The sequence below is a fragment of the Nyctereutes procyonoides genome, unplaced genomic scaffold (assembly GCF_905146905.1).
Source record: "Nyctereutes procyonoides isolate TBG_1078 unplaced genomic scaffold, NYPRO_anot_genome, whole genome shotgun sequence".
NCBI classification, from domain to species: domain Eukaryota; kingdom Metazoa; phylum Chordata; class Mammalia; order Carnivora; family Canidae; genus Nyctereutes; species Nyctereutes procyonoides.
In genome coordinates, this window is record NW_026575133.1 from 4066698 (window position 1) to 4082564 (window position 15867).

Genomic DNA, 15867 nt, shown 5'->3' on the forward strand with positions numbered 1-15867 from the left:
CCTCCTCCTCCCCCTCCCCCACCTGCATTAAGAGAAAGAGTTCTTTTCCAGAGCTGCCTACACTGCTCCTTAAACAGGAAGTGATGTAACAAAGCCATATTTGGTCAGATGGGATTCGCTTTAGGCTGTTTACAGTTTTTACCTTATGATTCTCATGTTTTAAAATGGCATCTGCTAAACTTTATCAATTTAATGATAATTACTTTTCCTGTTTGTTTACAGACTTCAATGACAACCAGTGCTTCAGATCAAAAAGAGAAGAATAGCCACACATTACCACACTGATTGTTCTAAGTCCAGCCCTGTAAAAAAGGAAGCCCAGATTTTATTTAACCTCTTAACATTTAAAATAGCTGGAAAGATTTCTGAAATTCTGAAAATGATTCTAAAGCTGGCGTGACTGCCTTTGGGCTTTCCAGCTTGGGACACAACAGATCTAGGGCTAGGTTTCTGGTGGTAGAGCTCTTCAGCATACACCTTAGAAATGTAGACTTATTTCCTCAAGCTCTGCTAGTGGATCATAAGAACAAATTTTATATCTCTAGACTTGGTTTAGGCGTAGGTACATACAAAAGCCTCATGCACATTACATCACCTGGCACAGAGAAAATGCTCAATAAAAATTTGTTGGATGAAGTAAATGAAAAAATTGCATGTGTTTTTCTGAACTTGTTGTGCATCAATCTTCTGAGAGTGAGAAAATGGTTTTACTTGGAGAAAAAGCTATTTATCAGAGATCCGTTAAAACCTGTAAAGAGCAAGTAAAATAATTCCAGAAGCAGTTTACAGTAAGTCCTACAGGGGTCCCAAATGGTATGGAATTCTAAGAGGGGATTTGAAGCCTGAAGCCCTTTGGGAGTAGCCTTCTGTAACATCTCTCTGAAGACTTACTTGTGATGGTTTGTGCAGTGAGCATAAATCCTTAGTTTGTCCCGGATCACTCGGCCTGGCCGTGGCTTCCGTTGGAGCCCGGCCACATGCACAGCCAAGACTTTGGGGCCAATCAGGCGCTTGTAAAGGAGAGAGAGCCAGTAGTCCTGAGGAGAATAGAGAGGTAGAGAGTCAGAGAAAGATGCACATTTAGTGTCAAAGGTAAATATACCAACACACAGGCCAGAAACTACTTCTTACCAGGGGTACAGTGAATCGTGACTAGAGACCCTAATTCAGTTAAGCATGTCAACACGATGAAGTGCTCACCTTGGGTTGATAATGAAATGGGCACTATCTAAAGTGACCTTTTCAACTGACCAAATGGGGAAATTTAAGTGGGGTGGAGTCAGACCAGCATACAAAACAAATGAATCAAAGTTTTTCACATATGAAATAATAACCTGTCAGGGCATTAAATTTTTCACTTTCTTTAACTTTACTTTCATACTGGTTTATCACTTGCGTTTAACTGTAGGATAGAAGATTTCCAATCTTTAGGATTGCCATCAATATAAGAATCCACACGTCACCCTTCAAATATTATCATTAAAGACTAATTGTGTGGTGGGAGGGAGAGGAAGGTACTCCAGGCAAGAGACCAGACTTCTGAATTCCAGACTCAGAAACACAAACAGAAGAATGTTTGCAAACCCTGGTGCTAATTCTTGGTCATCCTCAATAGTTCTAAAATAAAATGAATAATTCTAAACTAAAGGAATATGATACTTTCAACCATTCTGGCATCCATTTGTAACTGATGAATAAATATTCAATTTGTGACCCATACGTGTATCTGACCTTACAAAAGTCTATTCACTGGTACCTTAATTTCTATAGTATTTGCTATTACCATATTTTGCTTTTATACTTGATACAAGACATATTTTGTATTTTGTATTTATTTTGTATTTGCTGTTATATCCAATCATGGGGTAATGACTTTAGTGGTTATAACTCTCCATGTAATAAAGGGCATCCTAATTTGTTTGGGGGCTTTTTCCCTCCCCCCAGTTCTGGAATTCCATAATCATGCTACTCAATGTGGGCATGCTTCTCAAAGTCTAAAAGACATCATGCATGTCTTCTCAGCCTTCATCTTTCTAGGCAGAAATCTTTTAATGATTTTTTTTCTCCTTGTGTGTTTATCTATAACATTAGCTGCTTAAAAGTATCTGTTGAATTGCATAAATCAGAACAGTCTCCAAGCCCCTTTGCCACCAGAACAGCTCTAAATCTGCCCTGAATAGTGAGCTCTAAGACTTGCCCAACTGTCTACCTTAATTAATCTTAATTAAGTATTTTCAAAATGGCCATTAAATTTGGTCTCCTAATACTTAAAATGCCAAATATCATCATCAATCATATAAATGAAAAAAATCTCATTGTTTCATTTGCTCTTATTTGACTACATTTTCTGTATTTTGATCTGAAGTAAACTTTGTTAAATGATTATCAAAGTCACACCTGTTTCCAATGGGACACTATCCTTTTCTTATTGATTTGTAATACATCTTTTCATATTATTGTTAAGAATCTTTGGAATGTATATTGAACAAATATTCCATCCAAGTGTGTAGTTCACTTGTTATCACTGTTTATGATTTTTTGACATGGAGAATTAAAAAAAATTATAGGGAAATATCTATTTTTTCCTTTTGATTTCTTTCACCTCTTTTATTCTTAGAAAGTCTTTCCTCACACAAGGATCAGATCAATCTTCACAGATATTTCTTCTTGTTCATCAGTTAACAGTATAACCTCTTAATTCACTGAAAATTATTTTGTGATATGGTACTATTATTTTCTAAATTATTCTACAAGAATTAGTTGTAGCATCATACAGTTGATAATGCATTTTTAAATCCATCTTAATCACCAAGTTTTATATACACATGTAAAAATATATAAATATATATATTATAATTATAATATACATTAATTGTATGTTATATTACATATAAACATTATAATATGTAATATAACACACTGTATTATACAGTTTTATATCACTTCATTATTGTAGTTTACATTTTAATATCTAGAGATTCAAGTTCATTTTTGATTTTTCTTTGATCAAACTTTCTTTAATTAGTCATATCAATTTATTTCTACAAACCAACTTTGAAATAATTTTTTTGTAGCGTTTGTTGTTCAGAGAAACTTGAGGCCAGTCTGAATTTTAGTCTATGTTTGGTTAGCCTGTTTATTTTCTATCTTTTGTGTTCTGCCAGAATGCTTATGAAGGCATGCTTTATCCTTGGTATTTGAACTTTTATTGGAAACATGTCAATGTGGGTTTCTGGATCAATTTGCTGATATTTGAGGAATACTTTTGATCAGAAAGACTAAGGTCTTTTTTTTTTTTTTTTAACCAATGAAAAGTTTCCTTAAATGTAGCTTTGACTTCTTTTTCTTTCTCTTTGCTTCACTCTTTGTTTCAGGAGTCTGATTGTGAACCCTCCACCCTCAATCCTGCACATCTATCATCTCCTTTCTCATCACTTTTCAATCTTTTTGTTTTCCCTCTGCAAGAGGATAGCTCAAATTTGTCCTTTACATTTCCTTCAGGATCATTTCTGTCACTTACTAAGTCCAATGAGTATTTTAATTGTTATTACAATTTTACTTTCCCTATAACATTGTCTCATTTAGCTTACCTGATTGTCTGGCACTCATTTAAAAATCGTTTTCCATTTATGTGTACTATGTATATGTTTTCCATATATATATACATATATATGACAAATATTTATAACAAATTTTTGTGTACCTATAATTTATATGAGAGTTCTGAAGCATATAAGAACCTGCCACCCACCTGAAAAGCCACTTTAACAGTTCTGTGGTGGCATTTAGTTATGTGGCTCCTTTTTTTTTTTTTTAAGATTTTTATTTATTTATTCATGAGAGACACAGAAAGAGAGGCAGAGACACAGGCAGAGAGAGAAGCAGGCTCCATGCAAGGAACCTGATGCGGGACTCAATCCCTGGAATCCAGGATCATGCCCTGAGCCAAAGGCAGACGCTCAACTGCTGAGCCACTCAGGTGTCCCATATGTGACTCTTCCCTTTCCCATTTTTGTGTTTTTCATTCACTTGCTTCATATTTTGTTTTATCCACACATTTGCTCCTAAGCAATATATTATTTAATTTTTTAGTTTTATAGAGGTGGTCTCATGCTGAATGTAATTTTCTGCGACTCACTTTTTTTCACTTAACATTATGCTTCTAAGATTCATCCAGGTTACTGCCTGTACTTTTGTTCATTCATTCACAATGTTATATGATACATTATTGTGTGAACATACTACAGTTTGTTTCTCCATTCTCCTGCTGACGGATATTGGGGTTTTGCCCAGGTTTTTGCTGTTACTGAATGATGTGGCTCTGAATATTCTTATTCCTGTTTCTCAAGACACAAGTGAGGAAATCTGGAGAAGCATTGCTCCACTGTGATGGGAAGCCAGCAGCAGCAGCAGCAGCCTCAACACTTGCGTGCTTCTCAGAAATACACACTCACAGACCTAGGAATTAGAATCTCCAGGGGTGGGGCCCCAAAATTGTGTGGCTTTCTAGGTGATTCTGATGCTCATTAAAGTTAGAGAAGCACTGTTCAAGAGCACCTATCTAAGGGTGGAATTGCTATGTCATACAAAAATATACAAATATTCAACTTTACAGGATAATGCCAAACTGTTTTCCAAAGTGATTTCAATTATTCCAACTTGTACTTCCTCCAGCATTGTCTGTATAAGTTCCCTTTGATCCACATCCTTGCCAACATCTGTTCTTTTCTGACTGAATTTTTGCCAATCTAGTGGGCACAAAATGTCTAGTTCTTTTTGTGTGTTAAGAAGTCCTTCCTCATGTCCAGTTCATAGATATTTTATATTTTCTTTTATAACTTTTGAAGGTTTTCCCCCTCTAATCATTACATCTTTAATCAATCTAGAATTGATCTGCTGGTATGGTGTGTGAGGTAGGTGCCTAACTTCATATTTTCTATGTGGATAGTCAGTTATACCAGCATTGTTTATTAAATAGTCTCTTTTTCTTTAGTGATCTGTAATGTCCTCTGTGTTATATATCAAACTTTCATATATTCATAGGTTTGTTTCAGGGTTCTCTATTCTGTCCCATTGTGTTGTCCTGCATTACTGCCACACTGTTTTAATTACCATTGTTTTACATAAGTCTTGAAATCTGGTAGAGCAAACCCTCCTATCTTATTCTTCAGGAATGATTTTGCTAATCTTGGACCTTTGCTCAGCTACAGACATTTCAGAATTAGATTATTAAGTATCTAAACAAAATCTTCTGGGACTTTGGAATTTCAGTGAATTTACAGCTCAAATGAGAAGAGTTTACATTCTTATATTATTGAGTCTTCTCATCCATAAATACAAAAGGCAGTGAAAAGTAAATTCCTTCCAGTCAAGGAATCTTTTCTCTTTCTTTGTTTCTTTTTGTTTGTTTGTTTCTTTTCTTTCTTTCAAAGTTCACAATCATCTAATTTTTTTTCTATTCAGAAAGTATCCTAGATGTTTCACAATGAAAACTAATCTTGAAAGGAGAAGAAAACATGGAAATATTTTCTGTTCAGAGACTGAAATCAGGAAACATTTTATTTTTAGGAGTTTTCTGTTAACCATTTAGTAGTAAGCATGGCAATAAGGAGAATCTGGTGTTAAGGCTCAAATTTGCTCTATATTGGCAGATTCACTGATTTTCCATTTCTAGAGAAAGCACTTTCAAAGTGTTTCTCTATTCCTTTTCCCCTTTTTTCTCTGCTTATCCTTTTGGTATTCTACGCAATCTATTTGCAATGATCTCTTTACTTCCACTTTCATTTCTAAAAGCACACATAGATGGAGAAAAGCCTTTATTTCCCCACCTCCCACCCCACCCCACCCAACCTCCTGGAATTCAAGGATAGTGTGCTCAGGTAAAGTATATGATCTAGGCAATATCTGTGTGTTTCTCAGATGCTGTAGGCAAATATTTGCTTTTTAAAAAAATACTTACATTTGGCTCATACATATATTGTTTAAGTGAGCATATATTTGTGGTAACATTGTGTATATAGGTATATAAGCAATAGGTTGATAAACATGAAATTTAGGATAATGGGGTGGGGTGGGGTGGGAGGAATCGGGAATTGCATAATGGGAGAATGTAGAGGTTGATGGTAGTAGCTTAGTTTTGGGGTTGGGTGGTGGAGTCATGGTGCTGTTTTTGTTCTGCTTTAAAAGTAACATGTAGGCATAGATAATCTTTTGAACATGTCAAATAAGATATTAAAAAGATAATAAAAGAAAATTGTGTATGCATTTGTTAACCAGAGCTTCCCTTCTGAATATGACATTGTCAATCCACCCATAAGCTGGTATCCCTTAATTGTTTTGCCCAAAGAGAGATGAGTTTATGGTAATATGCTGCTAGTTCATCATCTCTTCCTTCAGGGGAATAGAGGATTTGGGTTGGTGGGAGTTGATGGTAGGTTAAAAGTCAAGTTGAATGTGAAAATTTCACCTTTACTTAGTTCCATGTACAATTTTCAGACTCCTCTCTTACCTTTGTTCTTCTCAGTTCCCTATTTATCCTACCTCTTTTTTAAAATTCCACCATCCTTGTTTTTCTGTCCTTATCTCTCCCTCATGTACACCAGCTCTCAACAGAATCAAATTATATTTTCTATGGGCCTCATTTTGATAGTCTCCTCTGTTTCTCCTCTTTCTTTCTTTTATTTGACTATAGATATGTGCCATTTATATAATCACAAGTAAAACTAAGCAAATGAAATGATTCCTGAATATCTGTTAAGGAAATGACATGAAAAAGTAGAAGAAATGACCTCTATGTATAGAGTAGATAGGAAAAATGAAGAATGCTCATATATATCTTATAACAACAACAAGGGGCACCTGGGTGGCTCTGTGGTTGAGCTTCTGCCTTTGGCCCAGGTCATGATCCTGGGATCCTGAGATCGAGTCCTGCATCAGGCTCTCCAAGTGGAGCCTGCTTCTCCCTCTGCTTATGTCTCTGCCTCTCTCTCTGTGTCTCTCATGAATAAATAAATAACTAAAATCTTTAAAAAGAAAACAACAAGACATTATATGAAAGAAAGATGGAGTATAAATAGAAGTTTTCAGACAGTAAGAGTCATCAAGAAGGAGGGCTAATATAATGGCTTTTTTGTCAATAAAAAAATCTAAAGCAAAGAATGCACTGCAATTTTCAAGGGACAGAGGGAGAAACAAACAGACATTCTTTAAGTGTATCAGACAGAGGAAAGGTGGAAGAAAAATAGTGTTCATTTATTAGCTGGAGAGGGAAAACTAATAACAGATGACACTAAAAAGACAGAGGTTTTAAATCTTTTCTTTTCCTTTACTATTTATCAAAAAGTCAATTGCTGTCTGAAAGCTAGACAATGCAGTATATGGAGTAAGTTGAACCAAAATAAATGGGAAAAGAGAAAGAAACTGACAGAATTTTGCAGAATTTACTGGATTAATCACTGAACTGTATGTTCCTTGAGGTCTAAGACTAGTTACCCATTGCTATAGCTCACGCCTAGTAGAGCACCTGCCTTGCAGGAGGTGCTAGAACTAAATTATGGAATGTGGAATTATGGAATCTTATGTTTATGGTTCCATGCTAGGTATTAAGTATATAGTGGTGATAAGACACACACAGTTCTTGCTATCATGAAGCTTATATTTAGCAAGAAGAAAGCGTTAAGTAATTAATTAATTTTAATTGTATAATGGTAATGGAGGACTCTGTGAGTCTGCAATATAATAGAACTTGTGACCCAATCTAGGGTCACTTCCTTGTGGTGAGGAAAGAAATCTCTCATGGAGTAAAAGACTTCATTTAAGATTTGAAGAAAAGAGGGGAGAGGATAGAAAGTGTTTTAGTCAAGAGAAAGAGCTTAGGAAAAGTCTCTGAGAAGGGGAAGAGTTTGTTTGGAATGTTTGAGAATCTGAAAGCAGACCAACTGAGCTTGGAACTCAGCAGTACATACAAAATGAGGATGGCAGGGCCAGTTCTTGTAGACCTCAGGATTCTAGAATTTGTCTTAAAATAAATGGGAAGCCACTGTAAAATTTTAATAGAAAAACAGATATTATTCAATTTACATTTAGCAAGTTGACTTTCACAGCTGGGAAGAAAACAGACTGGAGAAAACCATTTAGGAGATTAGTTTAGAAGAAAAATGATCATTTGATTAAGGTGAGGAAGTTAAATTAGAAGGAGATTTTGAGAAATACTTAGGAGATAAAATTGATTGGACATGGTGATTGATTAGATACAAAGAATGAGCATGAAACCTGGATTTGGAGCTTTTTAAGTGCTCCAATCCTTAATTCTAGAGGATGGGATGACTACAGCAAGACAAGTACAGTATATCCCTTCAATCCTCTACGTACCTCCTCCTAACACAATCCTAGCCCACAAAAGCTTAGTGTGATCAGGTTTTGACAGAGACAAGCACAGAACATACCTAAGAGAAATCAGAGTGATAGTGAAATTGCAATGGATGAATATTTCCTAATGTGTCCCTGAAATTTAGTTCTGAAGCTTCTTTTTATTTTTAGTGCATACTAAATTCAATGCATATTTTTGAAATGTTTTGTCTTTATTTACTTACTTCATCCACTACTTCTCACATTTACTATATCCATTGATATAGATCTAGCTGGGCAAGGGGACCCTTGCTTTAGAGAGCCAAGCTCTGGTCTTCCTTTGGCAGCACCCCTCTCCATGGGGTAAGAAGTCCACAGAGCCAAGGGCCTATGCCTCTTTCTAGACCATGTTCTGAGCCCCAGAATTCCCTATTTTATAGCCAGGACTTCGTATCATAGACCTCAACCTGGAATCTGGCTTCCTAAGAGTAGACAATAGTTTAGAGGTATGCACTACTAGACTGAGAAGGTGGAAAAGGTCAGCTGGTTATGGAGATGTGATCAGGGCTTGGGCTTTAGACTGGGTTAGCTACAATGCATGACCATGATGCCCTTGATGATACACTAGAGGTAGGGGTGCTGAGCTATGGCCCTATGTGCTTACCAACTAAGTGAGAGCTGTGAATACATTCTTGACTTCTACAAGCATTTTCTGAACATATATTAGTGGCACACAAACTTTTCCATTGAGTCTGGGTGACACAAAAATGAACAAGACATCTTCTGTCCTCTAGGAACTTAGTGGTCAAGATACATGTAAATAATTCTCTGTAAAACGAGGCTGACCAAAGTAAACTCCACATGAGCAAAAACCACTTGTAGTACTTTGGGAATTTAGAGAGGAAGCAATTACTTACGACCAGGAGATTCAGGGAAAGCTTCACAGAGAAACAAAAGAGGAGAAATAATGTGCTTAGAGTTGAAAGATACACATTTAAATCCTGGACAGTGATTTATTATCTCTAAACCCCAGTCTCCTTATAGGGGTTTAATGAGATAATATATCTGGAAACATTTGTCATTGTGCTTGGTAAATAAAATATTTAATACATGCTGCTTATTCTTCTCTTTATTCCTTGAAAGACTTCTTTAGCCTCATGAAAATAGTTATATTCCAGTATTTACATAGTTGTATCACAGGAAAATCACAATTTTCCCTGAAAACATAAACATAACTGGTATGTGTGTGGAGGGGGTTGGGGTATGTGTGTGTGCTTGGGTGTGTGTGTATACATGTGTGCATGTTTTGGAAGATTAGGGATTGTTGGAAGAGGCCTCCTTGAGGTCAGAGCTTACCTTTGCATCCCCAATGCCTGTGAACATAGATATTGGCACTCAATAAATGTTTGATTGAATAAATGATCAAATGAAGATTCTCTTCCTGAAGCTGATAGAGGGGTAGCTTCCAGGGATGAATGGGAGTGAAATGATAACTTTGCAAGATTCAAAGGTTATGATTTTCCTGAGCACTGGCAGGCCTTGATGCAGCTGCCTAAACTTGTTTAATCTCAATATTTTCTTCTTGTGAATAATATAGATGCACTGAAGTGGACAGCAAAATGACAAATATTTTTCCTTCACGGAGTTTCTTGTCTGACTTGCAAAGTCACAAAAAACCTAGTTACGTTTTAGTGGGCATAAATACTACACCAATAGCCACCTTCATCTAGTATCTGACCTTAGAGAGCCAAGAAGAAATGAAGTGGAACATCACTGTGGGTTTTGGTGCTGGACATGGCAGTGTGCCAGAGCTCACGCGTAAGGGAAAGAACCCTGCTGCTTCAACTTCCTCCACAGAGAGGGAGCTGCAGGGAAGATTCAGATCCAGAAAATTTCCATGTGACTAAGGCATCTTTGGAAATACTAAAAGCTACAGTTTTCCCTGCTACTCTCCCTGGAGGGGATGAAATCCCTCCAATCAATTTTTTTTTTTTTTACCACCTTACTCACAACTATCAAATGGCTTCCTGATGCTCACAGTCTAGAGACCAGTGGCTAAACTGGTGGTTTTCAAACATGAATTGGCCTCTTACCATCCTGTCTTTCTCTACCTGGCCTTTTATGCTCGAGGACATTGATTTTTTTCTTCCGCCCACCTTGGACAAGTCCTTCCAGTTTCTCTAATTACCTCCCCATCTCATCCCACACATCCCTCCCCAGTATGCACGATCACTAGTGCATACGTATATGCTTTGTTAACTTTTAATTCAGATATTAGCTTTAGGGTCACTTTCCTAGGAAAGTCTTCCTGGACCACCCGCATTCCCTGCCTGGGCTAAGTCACATTTCTGTGTTATATGTTCTCATAGAACTATAGAAATGGTTTCTCTTAGGATACCTGATTCAGTTTGTATTTACACATTTATGGGTAGGATTTTATGGTTCATATATCTCTTCTCTTCTATACTATGACTTCCATGATGGTGGTGCTGCGTTTTCTCACAGCTGTGTGCCTGAGCCTACCACAGTACCTGGAACATAAAGAGAGGATACTAAAGGGGCCTAGAGATACCCATTTACCCCTTGTTTTGGCCTCCTGCCCCTTGCTCCTCTTCCTCAGTCTTATCTACAGCTGGACTTTGGGTAATCTACTTTGAAACAAATTACAGAGTTTTTCTGTACTCAGCTTCATCAATCCCAGACTTAAGTAAGGGTGGGGGGAAGCACTGGCTCAGTGGGGCTCTGTGATGCAGTCCGTGGCAGTAGTGAGGAACATCTAGCTCAGTACAATGGGGATGATGCCCAAACCAGAGAATTGAGCAGACTCAAGACCTAGGAAGCTTTCAGCCTATAAAGGCAGCCCAGAGAGTCATCACTCAAGGGGCACGAGAGGTACTGGGGTATGAAATCAAGATTCCAGGAACGTGGAAGCAATCACAAGCTTGCACAAAGGGTTATAAGGGCCCATCTTGAATCTGATCTGAGACAAGGCAAGTGATGTTGTCTGGCTTCAAAATGCCAGGGGCAGAACTGAGAAGTTTGCTTTAAAATGAAGCCAAATTATACACTTTCAGTGAGAGTTATTTTTGGCAAATATGCATTATTCTATCCTTATTTCAACAACTTTGATAGTCAGATCATGAAAGTCTAGCATGTCATTGAAACACTTCTTAGTGTTTAATATCAAGAATAAATTGCCAAATGGCACAGCCACTGTGGAAAACAGTTTGGCAGTTCCTCAAAAAATTAAACATAGAATTACCCCCAACACAGCAATTTCACTTCTAGGAATATACCCCAAAGAACTGAAATCAGGGAGGCAAACAGACACTTGTACATGAATGTTCATTATAGCATTGTTCACAACATACAAAAGGTGAAAGGAACCCAAGTGTCCATAACTAGATGAATTTAATGTGGTCTATCCACACAGTGGTATCTTATTCAGTCATCAAAAGGAATGAAGTTCTGACACATGCTACAACATGGCTGAACTTTGAAAACATGCTAAGTGAAACAAGCCAGACATAAAGGACAAATATTGTATGATTCCACTTATATTAACATCTAGAGTAAGTAAATTCAGAGACACAGAAAGTAGAATAGAGGTTACCAGAAGGCATATTGGGGGTAGGTGAGAATAGGACGTTATAGTTATTGCTTAATGGGTATAGCTTTCTATTCAGAGTGATGAAAAATTTTGGAAATAGCAGAGATGGCTGCACAATATTGAGAATATACTTAATGCCACTGAATTGTACACTTAAAAATGGTTAAATTAGCAAATTTTATGTTCTATATACTTTATCAGAATGAAAAGAAAAAAGGAATTGTCAGAAATAATCTTTCTTGAGAATGACTTGGAAATATGCATCTCAACCTCAAATTGCTGCATACCCTTTGACCCAACAATTCCGCCTCTCATAATTTATCTCAAAGAAATAATCATAATATGTGCAAAGATTTGTCTGCAAGATGGCTGCAGTAGGTATTGTTGGTTTTGTGCCCTAAATTCCTTCTCCTGATAACAGTGTGTGGATCTACTAGGAAGTGATTCAGCCATGATTGTATACTGTTTATCAAGGTTCCCTGATCTCCACTGAGGAAACTAAGTGATCTTATTAGCCCAGCTGGACTTTCTCTCCAAGGAAATCTGGAAACCAACTGGTATAGCCAAGCACATTAAGAGTGGCTGGAATAGATTTATTCTATAGAGTGGCACTTTGAGCAGACTGTCACTGGTGCTGCCACCTGGGTCCCATGTTTCCCTGGATTCTATCCTTTCTAGGCTGTGTGCTTCAGCTTTTCAACTACCCCATTTCTTCTCTGCTTAAGATCCCTAGATTTCTTCCTTCCCTCTTTTTGCTATGGCCAAAGAATCTTAATTGGTTCAATGGTCATCACAGCATTATTTTTAACGGGGAAAAAAAAATCTGAAAACAATTACAAGTTCAATAAATAAATTACTGGATAAACACATTATAGTAGATCAAACTATGGATATTTTACAGTCCCTAAAAATTATATTTTAGAATAATAATGATGTCAAAACATGTTCATTATGATGTAGAGAAAAAAATCAGGCTCAACACTTCATACAACACCTAGTGCTGTGCTCATCATGACAAGTGTACTCCTTAATTCCTTTCACCTATTTTATCCATCCTCCCAAACACCTTCCCTTTGGTAACCATCAGTTTGTTCTCTACAGTAAAGAGTCTGTTTCTTGGTTTTCTTCTCCCCTGCCATGTTCATTTGTTTCTTAAATTCCACATATGAGTGAAATCACATGGTATTTGTCTTTCGCTGACTGACTTCTTACACTTAAAATACACCCTAGTTCCATCCACGTCATTGCAAATGGCAAGATTTCATTCTTTTTGATGGCTGAGTAATATTCCTCTGTGTGTGTGTGTGTGTGTGTGTGTGTGTGTGTATCACATCTTCTTTATCCATTCATCTGTTGATGGACATCTGGGCTCTTTCCACAGTTTGGCTATGGTGGACATTGCTGCTATAAACATTGGGGTGCAAGTGCTCCTTTTTTAAAAAAAATATTTTATTTATTTATTCATGACAGACAGAGAGAGAGAGAGAGAGAGGCAGAGACACAGGTAGAGGGAGAAGCAGGCTCCATGCAGGGAGCCTGACGTGGGACTCGATTTGGGGTCTCCAGGATCAGGCCCTGAGCTGAAGGCTGCGTTAAACCTTTGAGCCACCCGGACTGCCCACGTAGTTTTATTTTTAACTTTCTGAGGAACCTCCATACTGTTTTCCAGAGTGGCTGCATCAGTTTGCATTCCCACCAACAGCATAAGAAGGTTCTCCTTTCTCCATATCCTCATCAACACCCATTGCTTCCTGTGTTGTTGATTTTAGCTATTTTGACTGGTATGAGGGGATATCTCATTGTAGTTTTGATTTGCATTTCCCTAATGATGAGTGATGTTGAGCATCTTTCCACATGTCTCTTGGCTGTCTGGATGTATGTTAGTATTGAATCACTAAATTCTACACCTGAAACTAATATTACACTGTATGTTCACTAGCTGAAATTTAAATATAAACTTGAAAAAAAAAAAAAAGGAACAGGCTCTAAAGTAGGGTCATCCTATTTTTGAGGAGAATTAAACATTTCTCTGGAGTTAAACTTTAAGTATATACACCAAAATGGAAACAATACCTATCTCTGAGTAGTACTATCTTTCTTCATCCAGGTCCTCAAAAGGCCCATTCTCTGTCATCTCTGGGCCTTTAGAAACACTGTTCACTGTCTGGAGTACTCCTTCCTCCCATGTCCTGTCTGGCTAACTGTTTCATATTTTTTGGATTTCCATCTAAATGAAATTTCCTCTTGGAATACCCTCTGAAACCCTGAGTCTAGGTTAGGTTTTCTCTTGTATATGATCTGGCAAATCCTGTAGTTTCCCTTTATAGCAGTTTTCACAATGTGTGGTAATTGCCTACTGACTTGTATGTGTTTGTCTACTAGACCTTTCAGGGAGATCAGGGTCCATGTTTTTCATAAAAAAGTCAATGAACATCCCTTGGGTGCTTAATAAGTGTTTCACATGTATTATCTCACTGAATTTGTCAAAATAACACTATTATTTTTCTTTTTATAGGTAAGGATCTGGAGCTTAGAGATATAAAGCAATGTACCTAAGTGCTGGAGTTGTACCTCCAGCATCTAGCACCATGTTTTAGGTATATAGTAAGTAAGTGCTTAATAAATATTTGTTGAATTAATGAATGAATATACTAAAATTATGTCAATAAATCTAATTATTGCAGTTCTCTGAATCTATAATTAAAGAGTGTTACTAGAATTTAAAATGCCAGCTTGGGAGCACCTGGGTGGCTCCATCATTTAAGCATCTGCCTTTGGCTCAAGTCATGATCCTGGGACCCTGGGAAGGAGCCCCATGTCAAGCTCCCTGATCAGTGGGGAGCCTACTTCTCCCTCTTCCTCTGCCTTTCCCCTCTGCTTATTCTCTCTTTTTTTCACAAATAAACATATAAAATCTTGAAAAAAAATAAAGTGCCAGCCTGATCAAATGAGTAAGATGTCAGTATACAGCTAAAGGGGGAAACAACATCTTATCTTCACTGATTAGTGAATTCACTGTGAAGATCCCTAAAATTCAGAGCCACTTCTGCATAGAGATAAAAATCTGTCCCATCTTTTCTCCTCCTATGAATGCTTCTGTGAGAATTAGCTAAATAGCAGCCATACTTCACTGTCTAAACTAGGTACAGGACAAGGCAAGAAGAAAGCACGCTTCTCACTAAACTGGCCACCAAAATGCCCTGTACTGCTTCTGCTGCACTAGAAGACCTGAACAAAGCTTGAACCCAGATGTGAATGTCATTTTCCAGACCTTCACACTGAGAAATATTCCAGGAATACGAAGAACTAACCTGGGACAAATGCGATAATCAATTGAGTGCTGCACTGAAGCAGAAACGAGCAGACTGCCAAAATCTGAATTTTAAGTTGGGATCCAGCAAACAGAAAAGTAAGTGATAATAACTCTCCTGATTTTCAGTAGGATTGTTTAATCTCCTAAATTCACTGGGTTCTTTCAGACATTCTATGAAAAAAAATACACACACATATATTTGTCTCTACCCTCAGTTCCTGCTAATATTTGGTTTTTGACTCCATTTCCTGACACAGAGCTCCTAAATCCCTTGTAATTTCCTAGATGATAGGAGCATCTTTTGTTCTAATGAGATTGCTTTTGTTGGGGTCCTGGGTTGGGGCTGATCATTAGAAAGACAAGGCATGATTAGAAGCTTAAAACTCTCAGTATCCCCTCCCCCATTCTCTAGAGAGGGGCGAGGGGCTAGAAACTGAATTAATATTTGATCATACCTATGTGATGTAGCCTCCATAAAGATCCCCAAAACACAGGGTTCGGAGAGCTTCTGGGTTGGTAAACACATCCACGTGCCAGGAGGGTGGTATACTCCAACTCCACAGGGACACAGTTCCTATGTTCAGGACTCTTCTGAACC

At 37.4% G+C, this 15867-nt stretch overlaps 1 protein-coding gene across 3 annotated transcripts in view; it reads right to left on the reverse strand.

Annotated features, from left to right (window-relative positions):
• HPSE2 (heparanase 2 (inactive)) overlaps window positions 1–15867 on the reverse strand; it is a 632933-nt gene that overhangs the window by 26529 nt on the left and 590537 nt on the right. For all 3 annotated transcript variants that reach the window (XM_055300070.1, XM_055300069.1, XM_055300068.1), the window contains one exon: window positions 892–1037. In XM_055300070.1, coding sequence (XP_055156045.1) covers window positions 892–1037 — 146 coding nt within the window. The remainder of the gene's footprint in view (window positions 1–891; window positions 1038–15867) is intronic.